Source organism: Octopus bimaculoides, chromosome 9 (genome assembly GCF_046866305.1).
Source record: "Octopus bimaculoides isolate indiv1 chromosome 9, ASM4686630v1, whole genome shotgun sequence".
Taxonomy (NCBI): Eukaryota; Metazoa; Mollusca; class Cephalopoda; order Octopoda; family Octopodidae; genus Octopus; species Octopus bimaculoides.
The window spans coordinates 97,140,678-97,157,102 of NC_142936.1; the positions used below are offsets into that span (position 1 = coordinate 97,140,678).

The 16,425-nt window shown below is 34.7% G+C and overlaps 1 protein-coding gene across 2 annotated transcripts in view; it reads right to left on the reverse strand.

Annotated features, from left to right (window-relative positions):
* The window catches only part of LOC106874473 (ribitol-5-phosphate xylosyltransferase 1), a 435,359-nt gene that overhangs the window by 61,239 nt on the left and 357,695 nt on the right, over nt 1-16,425 (reverse strand). For both annotated transcript variants that reach the window (XM_052970898.2, XM_052970897.2), the window contains one exon: nt 4,716-5,021. In XM_052970898.2, coding sequence (XP_052826858.1) covers nt 4,716-5,021 — 306 coding nt within the window. The remainder of the gene's footprint in view (nt 1-4,715; nt 5,022-16,425) is intronic.

Consider the following 16,425-nt stretch of genomic DNA (forward strand, 5'->3'; position numbering starts at 1 on the left):
AAATCCTAACAAGGTCAACTTTGCTTTCATTCTTTTGGAGTTGATAAAATGAAGTTTTGTGGTCGATGGAATGAACTAGACAACTCTTCTTTTAAAAATGGTTGTCACTGTGCCTAAATCATCATCATCATCATCATCATCATTATTATTATTATTATTATTATTATTATTATTATTATTATTATTATTATTATTATTATTATCATTAATGTTGCCAGGTGGCAGAACTGTTAGCACATTGGTCAAGATGTTTAACAGTAGTTTTCCTGGCTCTTTACTTCCTCAGTTTTAATACTGCCAAGGTCAACTTTGCTTTTTGTCCTTTCAGGGTCAATGAAATAAAGTACCAATCATGTACTGAGGTTGCTGTAATCAACCTGCTCAATGCACCTCAAAACTGTTGGTCTTGTGCCACAAACTTTCTTTAGAAGCTCTACAGGACATTCCATTCCAATCTCTTTTATCCATTTATCTTATTTCATTACTCACAGCCCCTAATGCACCAATTATTACAGGTAAAATCTTTACAGATTTCATATTCCAAATACTCCAATCTCAAATTTTAAGGGGATGTCATTTTTTCAACTTTTCATCTGCTTTCAATCCTAATATCAAATGGACATGAAGGATCAATATGCAAATGCAATTGGCAAGAGAACAGCAGCAGGAGATTTAAGGGCCTCACTCGCAGCAAATACAATAAGAGACTGGAGAAAGCAAGGATAACAGTTACAGATGGAGACGGGTGAATGTAATCTTTGTTGCCTAGCCTCACATTTGCCAGAATTTTAGGATGAGTTATAAAAACTACATTATAAACATGAAGAATGTTGGAAAATGCATTTCTACAAAATTGATAATTAATTACTCCAAGACATTACAAGAAGTACAATTTAATTTTCAAGAAAAGAAGGTCGATGTTGGGAGGTTTGTGAAAAAGAAGGGTTTATCAATGCATACAAAAACATTTATTGCTTAGAAAATACCAACAATTTTAAGAAGGAAAAATATTAGAATTTATAAAATGTATGGTTAATGTATGAAAAGAAACTTGGTTTGAACTGGGTGAAATGAATTAAATAGAAAGTGTTTGAAATTAAGACTTTTATGATGTTTTCCTACACTATTCATGGACTGAATTTTATTTCCACTGCAGATAACTGTTCTTGTCTCATTGCCTGATTCTCTGTTTGGTTAATGTGTTGCTATAAAATGTTTTCTGTTATAACTAAGCTGTTTCTGTTTATGTTTTTCATATAAGGTTATATTAGTGTTCTTATTAGAAAGATTTCTTTTTTCTTGCTGCTCTAGTTGCATGTTTTAGTCCATATTTTATTTCTTTTTCTGCCAAACTAAAGCATTTCAATAAACATTAAATACTTGAATACACTAAAAATTCTTTTTAATATCATTCTCTGCTGGAAAAACAGGAGGGGGAGGTCTTCCATGCCTGTGAGACTTATACGACATCCAATGTTGTAAGTAGTTTATTTCACTCAGTCACTGTGTCACACAATACACTAATGACTATAATCAATATAATTGCCCTGATGAACTTATCTTAAAATGTTTTATCAGAAAACAACAGGCGGCAAAGAACATGCAAAATCTCATATCAAATTAATAATTCACAAGAAAACAAAGTGCCGACAGAAATCAACTGACAAAGTAAAAATTAAAAGAAAAATTCTCTTTAAGCAAATTGTTCACAGGACCACAGTTGGTTGAACAATACTGTGCAAGTTGTGTGGCTGTCTGCATGCATACATCTCTATCTATCAATATACATCAACACACACAGATACATAGAGATATATAAATTCATAAAAATGTTGTTATGTGTAATAATGGTTGAATGTGTAACCGTTTCTTTAAAAACTAAAGAGATTAAGAGAAAATCTAAAAGACTGGCAGGTTGATTTAATTTCAATGCTAAATACCAAATTGCTTGACGATGTCAAGAAGAAGAGATCAGAATGTGTATCACAGCTTCCCTTTAAATGTGTATCTGAGCATGAAGAAAAGAGAATCCAGGAGAAGAAAATCCTTACATTCTGTTAAGCAAATAACTCCATGGTGTTCTTTCCATTGACTACAAACAATACAGAGTTAATTAAAAAAATTGAGAGAGACTACAATCTCTCTCTCAGAACCTGTCTCAATTTAACCCAAACATTTAATTAAAATTATGCTTAACCAATGACAAAACCCCTCTATTTCGCTGCAACCAAATTTCCTTCACATCATACTTTATTATTTTTGAAAATACACTAGATGCATTATACCTATGAAAAGAAAGGGGTGGCTTTTCATCCAAAAACTTATTTGATCAAAGTTGACCCATGGTTAAACAACAACAATCAAGCCTCTTTAGGATTATCCAAATTATTCTCATACAATTTTGAAAAGTTCCAAAATATATATATCTTTTTACATTCTCCGATTAGTAGATTAGTATCAATTTCAAAGAAGGGAAAAAAGAAAAACAGTCACAACTGTTGCATAAATTTTATAAGTTCAATGCTTACTCCCATTATTAATTATCAAAAAATGCAAATGCTTCATAGCGTCAAAGAGCGTATATGATTGATTGAATGGTCCCAATATTTCAAGAATGATAAAACAGATTACTGATACATCCATTAATATGTGTCTAGGGATTGATTAAAAGAGAAAGAAAGAAGACTCTCAAAATGGTGTTTTTTTTTACATGCCACCTGCACAGGAGCCAGTCCAGCGGCACTGGCAACGACCTAGCTCGAATGTTTTTTCACATGCCAGTTAGGCAACACTGGTAATGATCACGCTCAAATGGTGCTATTTACGTGCCACCGGCACGGAAGCCAGACGGTTGCTCTGGCAATGATCATGCTTGGACGGTGCTGTTAGTGCTCCACTGGCACAGGTGCCAGTCATCGAATTTGGTTCAATTAAGATTTCGATTTCACTTGCCCCAACAGGTCTTCGCAAGCAGAGTTTAGTGTCCAATGAAGGAAAGGTACGTATAAGTGGGTTGGCTACACTTCTGGCAGAGGCCTTGGATTATGGTCTCACTTGGCTTGCTGAGTCTTCTCACACACAGCATATTTCCAAAGGTCTCTGTCACTAGTCATTGCCTTGGTGAGGCCTAATGTTTGAAGGTCGTGCTTCACCACCTCATCCCAGGCCTTCCTGGGTCTACCTCTTCCACAGGTTCCCTCAACCACAGGGGTGTGACACTTTCTCACACAGTTATCCTCATCCAGTCGCACCACATGACCATACCAGCGCAATCGTCCTCTTGCACACCACAACTAATGCTTCTAATGTTCAGCTTTTCTCTCAAGGTACTTACACTCTGTCGGGTATGCACACTGACATTACACATCCATTCGAGCGTACTGGCTTCATTCCTTGCGAGCTTACACATGTCCTCAGCAGTCACGGCCCATGTTTCACTGCCATGTATCATGGCTGTTCATACACATGCGTCATACAGTCTACCTTTTACTCTGAGCGAAAGGTCCTTTGTCACCAGCAGAGGTCAGAGCTCTCTGAACTTTGCCCAGACTATTCTTATTCTAGTAGCTACACTTTCAGTGCACCCTCCCCTTCTACTGGCTTGGTCACCTAGGTAACTTCCAGTTTTTCTCCCTGGAATGTGGCAGAAGTTGTTCTCTGCACATTTTCAGTGTTTATTGCTCCTGAGCATCTGCCACATACAAAATCTATCTTCCCAGTCAGCCTCCCTTTGATATTGCTGCACCTCTTATGTGTCCATAGCTTACACTGGGTACATCTTACAGAATTTCTACCTATGCCTTTTCTATAGATCGAGCAGGGTCATCTACCCGAAGGGGTTTGTGGTTTGTCTGCCTTCCTGCTTACAACACAAAAGCCAGACATGTTTTTGCAGAAGATTGAATGAATAGCAATGTTTGTGTGATGGTGATATTTATCAAAAAATACTGTGTGATATCATGACAAAGAAACCAAAACACACACACACACACTGGACTTTTTCCAGTTTCAATCTACCAATTCTACTCACAAGGCTTAGGTTGGTTCAGTGCTATAATAGAAAATACTGGTCAAAGGTGTTGCACAGAAAAACCAAACTCCAAATCACATTGGTTGAGAAAGATTGTTTCATTACATCAGCCTTTGCTCAAGTGTGTATGTGGTTGTGGGTGTGTGTGTGCGTGTGTGTGGTGTTTGTGTGTGTGTGTGTGTGTGTGTGTGTGTGTGTGTGTGTGTGTGTGTGTGTGTGTGTGTGTGTGTGTGTGTGTGTGTGTGTGTGTGTATAAAAATTTTGTACATTTAAATAAGCTGGAAAAGCCGAATACCTTTTCTGAATATTGATAATTTTCTTGTTACAAGGTTAAGTAGGTCAGCTGACTATGTAGAGGTTTTTTGCACTAACATGTTTCACACTTAACTAAACTGTAGGAAGTACAGTCATGTGTTTAATAGTAGAACAAGTTTAAGCTCACTGGACTGAGGAAAATAGTACAAAGATAGTAAGTAGAATAATATGGTGAGAACAGAATACACAATAGTTTTATATTTTTTAACCAGAACAAAGCAGGTGTTTTTTTTTTGTTTTTTGTTTTTATACATTCACAATGAATATTTCCAATATATTCATAATGTTAATTTTTAATGCTGTGCAGAAGTAGCCTTTAAAAACAAATACAAGTGTTATGATAAAATAGCATAGATTCGCATGTACTTACGTTGCAACTCCTAAAGGCCACTGATAGAAATTTTGATCATCAATATCTGGACTGTCATAGACCAAGAAGACAAACTTAACAGGCCCACCACGGAGCTGCATGTAAGATTTAATCCATTCATTATTACATTGTTCATTGCCCAATAAAATCACAGCCACATTTTTTAAATTTGTTAACGTTGGAAGGAAATCAAGCCATAACTTGGCAAAATCTATTTTGGAGGGTTCACGTCCATTTAAGACAAGTATCACATTTTCAGTACTTTTTGGGACTTTACTTGGAATCACTCCTGGACCAGTTCGGAATCTACAAAAGAAACAAAAGAAAAAAAAAATTAACACCTTTTGATAGCATTTTATTGATGCATTCATAGATTACAGCATAGCATAAATCCACTGTCGTCAGGTGAAATTTTAAAAACATATAAACAGGAGAGCTAAAACCAAGAAATGAACCCATACAACAACTAACATGAAGAATAATCAAATTTATAGGAAAAATTGGGAGAAGCAAAGGGAGATTCTAAGAGCAATGAGGTCAAAGCAATCCTACTGTTCAAGCTGTTATCTCAATTAGTTTATAGTCATGATACCTGCTGTGAAAGCTAACAGGGAACAAGCAGGCCAACTTGAAAAAATCTGCAAAGAACAATGAGATAAGACCTCAGACTTTTGGGGTAGAACGACATAAACTGTTGCCATCATTTGACGCTTGAATACACATGCATGTATAGGCATATACACTCATTGACTCCTACAGATATTAACCTCCAGACTATGACAGATATTTATTTTGTGACACATGACTCCTGTATACATAACAATAATTCTTCACCTTTAGGAAGAGTTTCATGTCTACAAAAATGAGTTGCCTGGAGGACTGCCTGTTAGAAATATTCAATTGATAACTTCCACAAAATTCAAAACAGCACAATAACATGTATGAATGCATAATTTACAACAACAACAACAACAACAACAACAACAACAGCTTCATCTTCAATTACCAGTCTTGAAATTAGGAATCCTTATGATCCTTGATTTCCATTCAAACTTGGATTGGATGAGAGACTATTATGTGGTAGTGTTTGACCACCACACACACTTCCTGATAGCAACACTTTTAGTTACTTTTTATGTTATGCAGAGATTTGGTACCACCACAATATATATAGACACACACACACACACACACACACACACACACACACACAAAAGTTCATGGAGGAGTTTTGATAAGTTCAATTGCTATGCAGAGAGAGAGAGAGAGAGAGAGAGAGAGAGGGAGGGAGGGAGAGAGAGAGAGAGAGAGGGAGGGAGGGAGAGAGAGAGAGAGAGAGAGAGAGGGAGGGAGGGAGAGAGAGAGAGAGAGAGAGAGAGAGAGTGTGTGTGTGTGTGCTTACATTTTAAAAGTTAAGTCGTGACCTTTTGCAAATTGTTTGTTGTCAATAGTTGCAAAAGTGATCTATTTTTTTCTTTTTTTTTATAACAATAAATATAATAATACAAGTTAGTTTCTATGACAATTTTACAGTGAGGCAGTCATTATCTGACGCAGTGCATAATGTGTTGCAATGTATTTTATGTTTTCAAAACCAAAATAATAAGCCAGTCTATTTTAGACGTAATTACCAAAAGAACTGAAGAAACTAAATCTCCCCACAAGACAAATTCTTCCAGCAACAAATAGTGAAACGTTATGATTGAAATAAAGGAAAACGAACATTTTCTCCAGTCAAGCAAGTATTTAATCATAACTGTTTTTAAAGGAACCCTAATTGGTTAATTACTTTTGTGAATTGCAAATCTAATGAGAAATGCTTCTGAGTCATCTTTCCACGGGGAAAATATATTCTTGCAAAGCAGAAGTCAAATACTGAGATCTGGTTAAGAATTATACATGACATATCATTATAGCCATGCATGGATGGATGTGTGTGTGTGTGCATGCACACATACACGTGTGTATATATATGTATATGTATGTATGTATATGTATATATATCATCATCTTTTAATGTCTGCCTTCCATGCTAGCATGGGTGTGTGTATATATATACATATATATATATATATATATATATATATATATATATATATATATATATGTGTATATATATACATATATATATATATATATATATATATATATATATATATATATATAGTTCAAAAAAACAAAAAACAACAAAGTGAGGACGTGATATGGATAGTATTATTGGACGCTCAGGACATATCATATATATATATATATATATATATATATATATATATATAAAATAGCCCTTACTTCTTTTTTATTTTGTAAAGACAGTTCCAAGAAAAATAACAGTTTTCATATGAAAAGAAAAGTGTGGAGTATCACTGAATATTGAGAATATTGATCGGAGTTTTAAAACTTTATTTTATTATATTTCAGATAACTGGTATAAGCATCTTTAAAATTCTTACTCTGAGAACATATGCAAATGTAAATAAACTAGTCTATCAATAATAACAACAACAACAACAACAATAATAATAATCAGTGTACAAGAAATATAGTCATAAATACCCATATGCATTCACATTAGACAGAATAAACTGCTGGATTTCTTTTTCCTTTGTTCTGGAGTTGAATTTTAATCAGAATATATGCATAATCATTTATACTATTTATAACACACACACACACACACACACACACACACACACACACACTACATTATACTTATAACGTATCATTACTTTATATTTTTAACAGATACACATACACACATACACGCACATAATATTGTCTCGTTAAAAAATAGTAGACAAAACAGAAAATATTCCAAAGAAACCAGACGTTATTTTCTTTACTTTACAATCTAATTTCCTCTTATCAGTTTTCCATTAACTTCTATAATTCATTCCCCCTCTCATACATATACTCATATATATATATGTATATACCTATGATATATGTATATATATATATATATATATATGAGGGTATATGTATATATAAATGAGAATAAGATATGTATTTTCTATATGCTACCATGATTCCTCATTTTTAGTGATGTCTACACAAATTTTTTGTACCCCCACTGCACACCCCCTTCTCACTCACACTGTTCTGATAATTTATTTATTTATCTAATTATTATTATTATTAAGTGAGAGAGCAGTGCATGCCATCAAAGTGACACTGGGGTAAAATATGCGAAGCCATATATAAAGGGTGAACTGCATCAATTTGTTCATATGTTGATATGTCTTAACTGAAAAAGATATTGTGTACGAGACAAAATTCCCTTTTCATCTATTACACAATGATCTGAAACATGTGTATTAAAAGCAACAGACCATGCTGAAGCCATTGAAAATACACGTTGAACTATGATGAAGATAAATGCTTTCTTCAACAAGTTTAACAAAAAAACAAAAAAGTTCCTAACTCTTTATGATCTGGTATAATTACAAAGAATAAAGAGCACTTTTTTATCAAGTAACTTCCTAATTTAATTAATCAAAAAAAAAAAAAACGCTATATATACATCACTGATGATGGCATTATTTACAAGAGAAGTAAATGATTTAACGAACTGACGAGTTTCTGCAGAGGGAATCAATCAAGACAAAGAAAAGTAGTTAAGATACAAAAAGCAAAACCAACAAACTTTGTTGTAAGTGTTAAGCTCTTATTTATGCATGGCTTCTTGGATAGTGTGCAGTCATTATTGAAGCTAATGAGCTCTGGCATATCTACCATGGAAAAATATTCAGAATCAATGACTGGAAAGTTGCCACAGTAAAAATCCCAAGCATCTTATTAGGGAAATTAGAAGAGAGTGTTCTTTAAATTTAATTACATCAATTAAAAATTTAGTAGGGAAAAAGAATACAAAACAAATAGCAGAAGAAATTTCCTAAAATATTTTATAAAATAGTATAAGAATGTAATATATATATATAATCATCTAAGACCCCAATTTCATTGTCATACTAAAATTTAGCTAGTAATCACTAGTGATGTGTTGGAGAAACAACATCATTAACCCTTTCGTTACCTACCCGGCTGAAACTGGCTCTGGCTCTGAGTACAAATGTCTTGTTTTCATAAGTTTTGAATTAAAATCTTCCACCAAACCTTAGTCCCAATTTATGTTCCTAAAACTAGCTGAATGATAACTAAGTTATTTTACTAAATTCTTTGTTATATTTAAAGTCATTGAAAGGAACCTGACAGAGCATCTCAAAATAAATACAGCAACGAAAGTAAGCAGCCAACCCATGCTAGCAATGGAAAGTGGACGTTAATGTTGGCTAAAATGACTTGTTTGGGCCTTTTACAATTTCAGTTTCAATCCTGTTAAGGTCAACTTTGTCTTTCATAGATCCAGGTTCAATAAAATTAAATACTAATCGAGTACAAAGATTGATTTAATATTACTGTAATGGCGCCTGGGTGTGAAGAGAATTATGAAAGATGGTTAAGACTAGTCTTAGTCTGCTATTACAAGACAACTTAGATGAGAATGTAATTATAACAGAAGATTAAGACCAGTCTTATGGCTAACAATTAAAACAAGAAGAAAATGAATCTTTGAAAAGGGGATAGACTAAATAAGAAATCATCATCGTTTAACATCCACTTTCCATGCTAGCATGGGTTGGACGGTTTGACTGAGGGCTACTGAGCCAGAAGGCTGCACCAGTCTCCAATCTGATCTGGCAGAGTTTCTACAGCTGGATGCCCTTCCTAACGCCAACCGGTCCGAGAGAATAGTGGGTGCTTTTACAAGGGCCAGTCAGGTGGTACTGGCATTGGCTACACTCAAATGGTGCTTTTTATGTGCCACTGGCACGGGAACCCATCAGTGGCCCTGGCAATGATCATGCTTGAATGGTGCTTTTAACGTTCCACTGGCACAGGTGCCAATCATGCAGTACTTTCATCAGCCATGACAGTGATTTCACTTGCCTCCACAGGTCTTTGCAAGCATAGTCTATTGTCCAATGCTGGAAGGGTACTCTTAAATGGGCTTGTTATACAGCACTGGCATAGGCCACGGGTTATGGTTTCACTTGGCTTGCCGGGTTAGACTAAATCAGAATAAATTGCAGCTGATGATTACAGCATTTGATTATATTAAACAATATAGTATGTAAATGGAGTTGTTGTGCACAATTACAATTTAAATGAAAACATTGTGATGATTGTTTGATATTGTTTGGTATCTAAAAGAAAATCCAAAATAACTTCAGGAAATTAATGAAAGAACAGGGGGTAAATAGATAAAATGATGAAATTATTAACTATTAAATCAGTGACTTTGAATACTGCTGTCTGATATTTTGTATTTAATTTCATTTGTTTCCTTCTAAAATACAATTTCATGTATGGAAGATAGGTGTTAGTTTGTCATATTTAAAATAGCAAATACAATTAAGCTCTGTCTGGTTTTTTACCAAGTTGATCACAAACTGACACGTGGAAATAGCCAAAAAAAAAAAAAAAAAAAAAACATTTCTTCTCTAGAGATGGAATTTAACAAAGAAAAGAAAAAGAGATTGAACAGTTATCCATCTCAATCAAAAAACTACTTCAGTTCAGGGATGCCAGATGGGGTTAGAGGAAATAGATTGTGCTACTTGTCGAGACTGCATTCTTCTATCTTTTTAATTTCAGCTACATATTAGTTTAAAGTTTTAATTAACAGATTCCAAGAATTATCATCCACAAACTTTAGTTGAAACCTACTTAGCAGAATCAGCAAGATTAGGATCTACGTGTTGAAAGGTCAACAGTAAATATTACTCTGTCCTAAACTTAGCCAAACTTTTCTCTTACTCATTAGAGTCACTGAATAGAGACCAAGACAACTGCTTAACTAATGAGTAGTTTGGCAATCTACAGTAGTAAACTTCAGTCATTCTGTTGGCTTGAAAAAGATCAGTAATCAATTCCTATGCTCACAATCAGATGACTGTTCCATGGTGGATATAGCAGCTAGTATGCAACAATCCATGTTAAAATGCCTTAAACTTATAGAACAGCTCTAACACCAGTTTAGTGTCAAACTTGCTCATAAGGAATTCTACAAAATGATGCACAACATAAACTAATTCCGATGTGTTACATGTCTATGCATTTAACATCTTTACACAAACAGATGTAAAGATGTAAAACATCTTTAAACAAAAACAAAATGTAAAAAAAGTCTTCCATGAGAATAATATTTTCTTTCGTCCTTTAAAGACTTTGATATAAGAGAATACTTGCTCAAATAAGACAGACATGATGCTTGCAGAAAATTAACCCAGAATGGCAAATTAACAATGAGTGTAAAAGTTTCAAAAAGTTTCTCTATTTGTTCCATTGAACAACAACTACACAAAGATAGTAATTAACAAAATGTTCAGATAGCATCACAATTTCTCAACCATACAATAAAGAAACATTAACATTTGCTTCTGAAACAATAAAATGATCACAAAAAGGAAGATTGCCAATGACAAACAACAAATTGACTTTTTCTTTTTTAAGTATTGATAAAAATTAATCTAACTGAAAAATAGTAATTATTTAATACAGAGAGTAATTTTTTCACATTTTGAATAAATTATACATAAAAGAAATTTGCAGTTTTAGAGATTTGTTGATAAGTGACAATTACTATGTTCTAGCAAGTGTTGTTATCTATAAGATATAAATTCATCCCAACTATACTAAAAAGAAATTAAACTCACACAAGCACAATACACACACACGCACAGTATGAAATTATAAAGTTATAGTAAAAATAATTGAAAAAAAATTAAATATCATCATAGAATTTATCAATGTTGATACTTGATAAAAATATTTATATTTAATCATTTTTTTTCTCATGTTAGCATGGCTGACAGGGTTTGCGAAATTTGAACATTTCAATAAATGAGTAATTTGTGGCTGGAGGCATTTTCTGTTGCTAACCTCTCAACCACCAAAACAGGAATGGTAACTTAATGAGAAAGTAGCAAAAATGTTTAACTGACTCCTCATAACACTTAACGGATGGCACCAAATTATCGTCCAGTCCTTATTTCCCTACAGTCATAAATATCATACTACATACATTCTTGCTATAACTGGAAAGGATACAAGACTAAATATGTCTCCAGAGTTTTCCCCCAGTACTTGCTGGAAAAATGAAAAATATTGTCCAGTGACTAATATCATACCCCTATATATATATAAATGCCACTCCCAAACAGTGGAAGGAATATGGGGTAGAGGGAGACCCAGGAATACATGGGATGAGGTGGTGAAGCATGACCTTCGAACGTTGGGCCTCACAGAGGCAATGACAAAAGACCGAGACCTTTGGAGGTATGCTGTGACTGAGAAGACCTGGCAAATAAAGTGAGTTCACAGCTATAACCTACACCAGTGTCGCATAACCAGCCCACTCAAAAGTACCATGGATTGTAGGGTGACATGCCATGCCTGAGGAGACCTATTGAGTCAAGTACATCAACATCAGCAATATCAAAATCAAATCAAATGGAAATTGTAGTTGTGAGCCCCGTGCCAGTAGCACATAAAAAGCACCATCCGAACGTGGCCAATGCCAGTGCCACCTTGACTGGCTTCCGTGCCGGTAGCACGTAAAAAGCACCATTTGATTGTGGTCGATGCTAGCTCCTCTGGTCCCTTGTGCCGGTGGCACATAAAAAGCACCCACTACACTCTCGGAGTGGTTGGCATTAGGAAGGGCATCCAGCTGTAGAAACTCTGCCAGATCAGATTGGAGCCTGTTGCAGCCTCCTGGCTTCCCAGACCCCAATCAAATGGTCCAACCCATCCATGTCAGCATGGAAAACGGACATTAAATGATGTCACACCAATAACCTCTGTGTTATAGCACTTAGTCATTGGTTTATCACTGCTTCTGCAAACTGATGAAGGCCATGCCTCATAAACGAAGTTAGAATAAGTATGAACCGTGTTTGCAGTTATTTCCCAACACTTGCCTGAAAGGCAGACATGGCCATGTGGAAGAGGTTCAAGCAGTTTCAGGTTCAGTCCTACTGCACAGCACATTGGGCATGTGTCATCCCCAACGGCCTTGAGCTGACCTATCCATTCTGAGTGAATCTGGTGGATGGAAATTGTGCTGAAGCTCATTGCGTATATGTGTACATCTTTGTGTTTGCCCTTCCAGTTTGACAAAAGAGATCCACAAAATAAGTTCTAAGCGTTAAGAAAAGTACAGAGGGCAATTTATTTGACTAAACTCTTCAAGGTTGTGCCCCAGCATGACCCCAGTTCAATGAGTGAAACAATGAAAGAATATTGTCCCCACCCCACACCATCACTGCACATTTATTTCTAGTAAGTTTTTTAATGCCGCATGCATTAAATATGTTAACACAAACTTATTTATAAAAAATTAGTTGATGGTATTCACCCACAGGAAATTACTTACAAGAGAAATAATGTTGAAGTTGGTAAGAAACCTGTTGTGAAAGTATTGTTGATTACAGATTCTATAGAAGAGGAAGGTGGGGGATGTAAAAGATAAAGCTTATAATGTAGAGAGAGAGAGAGAAGGAGAGAGAGAGTTCAGGGAAATATCAATAATAAAACTATAAAATAGATATTTGTTAAGGAAGTGAAACCAAGATTATGAAACTTTGAATTATCTGAAGCAGGAAGATATTGATATTATTGTGTGTGAGTGTGTTGCTGTTTATAATACTACTGTATTGTACTGTATTATATCGTCTCCAACTACATAAATAAGTGTGTTAGTGTTTGTCAAGAAACATGTTTTTTTTTTTCCTTCTTCTTTTGAATCTTCCTAACCAGTTTGACTGGTGGCAACAAGTCAGAATAAAGTCAGAAAAAAGCAAATGAATGCATCAGTTGTTCTGTATCCTGAACTGGCAGACCTTAAAGGCCATTATTTCTGATATAAAGAGACAAAAAATATCATTCCCACTTCACTACAAGTAGCAATCGAATTACCAACATTGAACTCTAAGGACAGATAATGAATGAACAGAAGCAAAGTGGCGGCAGGAAAAGAAATAAAAGATATATGTAAATTTAAAGCAGAGCATAGAGAAAGTGTTTATTTATTGATACTATATTTCTACTCTTCCTCCAAAAGAGCAGTTTGAAAGAGAAAGTGTACAATGCTTCTTAGTATATTCATTTATTGACTTGGCCTCTGGGTTTGCTAATACAAATATCAAATAGGTTTTCTGATGGGTAATGACACTTTAAGGAGGGGTAGAGGATATAGCCAATAAATGAGTGCAATAAAATAGATTGATAGAACTAATAATAAACTAAATGAAGCAGGGATGATGAAATAGTAAAAAAAAAAAAGTTTTAAAGACTTGCTAGAGGAGACAGAAGCCGTTTATTTTGGAGCCACTTGTCTGGAATGAAGCTCATTTAATATAAGAAATCTTTAAAATATTTTATATGATTCTTTTCAAAGATAAAAAAAAATACATATATATATAAAAAAGACAAAAGGAATTATTTTCTAAAAATGAATGCATATTCAGAAATAAAATTGATTGTTTGAAAATATTATTATCGACTGTAAAACTAGAATAAATAATACCTATTCATGAGTCATGCTACTAAATTGGACAATTGTCTATAATCATTTTCCTTTCTTTCTTTTTTATTTATAGGATTACATTAATCTTAATATATGAAAATATATTTATTTTATAGAGTCTCTGTCATGTGAAACCAAGTAGGAGGTAAGGCTTCCAGTGTTGTGAGCAATGGGACTACATTTCAATTCCCAGTTCTGTAACTTACACTGCTTTATAACCTGTTGGGAAAAACCATCACAAGCACAATATACCAATTCCAGTTATTTTTCTTCCTCCTCGAAATATCACAAACTGTTACTCCCTTAAAATACCCCAGTTAGAAAATATGAAGCAGCTAACTATTCATTGCAGTAGTGTTTGTTTGCTTAACATAAATAAGTTTTTATTGTTTGGAGTTTAAAGTCTTCAAGAGAAGAAAATGCAATGATTCAAGTTGTTGATCCTATCAAAGTTTGAATAAATGATTTAATTTTTTTTTTTAAATAAAATTCAGGAAGTCTTTGAACTGTTAAAATAGTTTCATTATTTAACTGAAATGTGTGTGCACATGTGCACCCACATTAATATTTGAAAATTTAAACTTAATCGCTTACAATTTTTTCTAGACAGCTTCATATATGCTTAAATGTTCAGATAACACAAGTGTATTTTGATTGATAGCTTCACATGAAATTTCAGCATTAAATAGTCATTGATAAAATATGAGATTAGTGAGAAAGCAAAAATACCTTTTCACTTCTGAAGCTTGTACAATACAGCTAAGTTATTTGACAAAAATTATTACATCAGCAGCAGCAACACAAGTTTTCAATGATACAACATTAAACTAAAATAAAGAGCTTTTTTCAAAGAATGCACCTATAATCCACAAACACGAGCTTTTGTGACACATAATGGATGGTTTGAACAATAAAAAAAATTCTTTATAATTTCTACAATGTAAATGTAAATGGAAAAGCAGCAATTATTGAGGAAGATTTTGATGTGAATATAGATAAACATACATCATCATCATCATCATCATCATTTAATGTCCGTTGTCCCTGCTGGCATGGGTTGGACGGTTTGACCAGGCTGGCACACTGAAAGGTTTCACCAGACTCCAGTCTGATTTGGCATAGTTTTCTACACCTGGATGCTCTTCCTAACACCAAGCACTTTGAGAGTGTAATGGGTGCTTTTACATGCCACTGGCACAGGTGTCAATTTGCGTGACACTGGTATCTGCCACGACAGTGATTTTGCTCAGTTTGATGAGTCTTCTCAAGCATGATGTAATGCTGAAAGTCTTGGTCATTGCCTCTCGAAAGGAACTCAGCCACTTTGCCTCCGTGAGGCCCAATGCTTAAAAGGAACTCGGCCATTTTGTCTCCGTGAGGCACTTCTTTACACAGCTGTCCTTGTCCATATGCACTATATGACCATACTAGCACAGTGTTTCCCTTGCGCACCATATTTGAAGTCTCTTATGCCTAACTTTTCTCTCAAGATGCTTACACACTGTTGAACATGTACACTGACATTGCCCATCCAGTGAAGCATACTGGATTCTTTTCTTTTAAACCTATGCATGTCCTCAGCCGTCAAAACCCATGTTTCACTGCCATGCAGCATAGCTGTTTGCACACAGGCATCAAACAATCTGCCTTTCACTCTGACAGAGAGGCCCTTTGTTGCCAGCAGGGGTAGGAGCTCACTGAACTTTGCCCAGCCTAATCTTATTCTCACAGCTATGCTCTCAGAGCATCCACCTTGGTCACCTAGGTAACAGAAGCTATCTACTACCTCCACCTTGCACCCCTGGCAGTTGATGGAGGCTATTTTCTGCACATTTCCAGCATTTATTGTACCTGTGCATCTTCCACATACAAGAGCTGGTTTACCTGTTAACCTTCCTGTGATATTGCTACACTTTTTGTGTGTCCAAAGTTTATATGTATATATATACATATATACATACACGTGCACACTCATACATATATAAATACATGTGTCTATACATATATGCACACGCACACGCATTTGTTTATAAATGAATGACAAAAGAATGAAAGCTACATATGGCAATCTCCATTGGCCTACAAACGTTTTGGCTATAAACTACTGAACTCTCAGAAGTC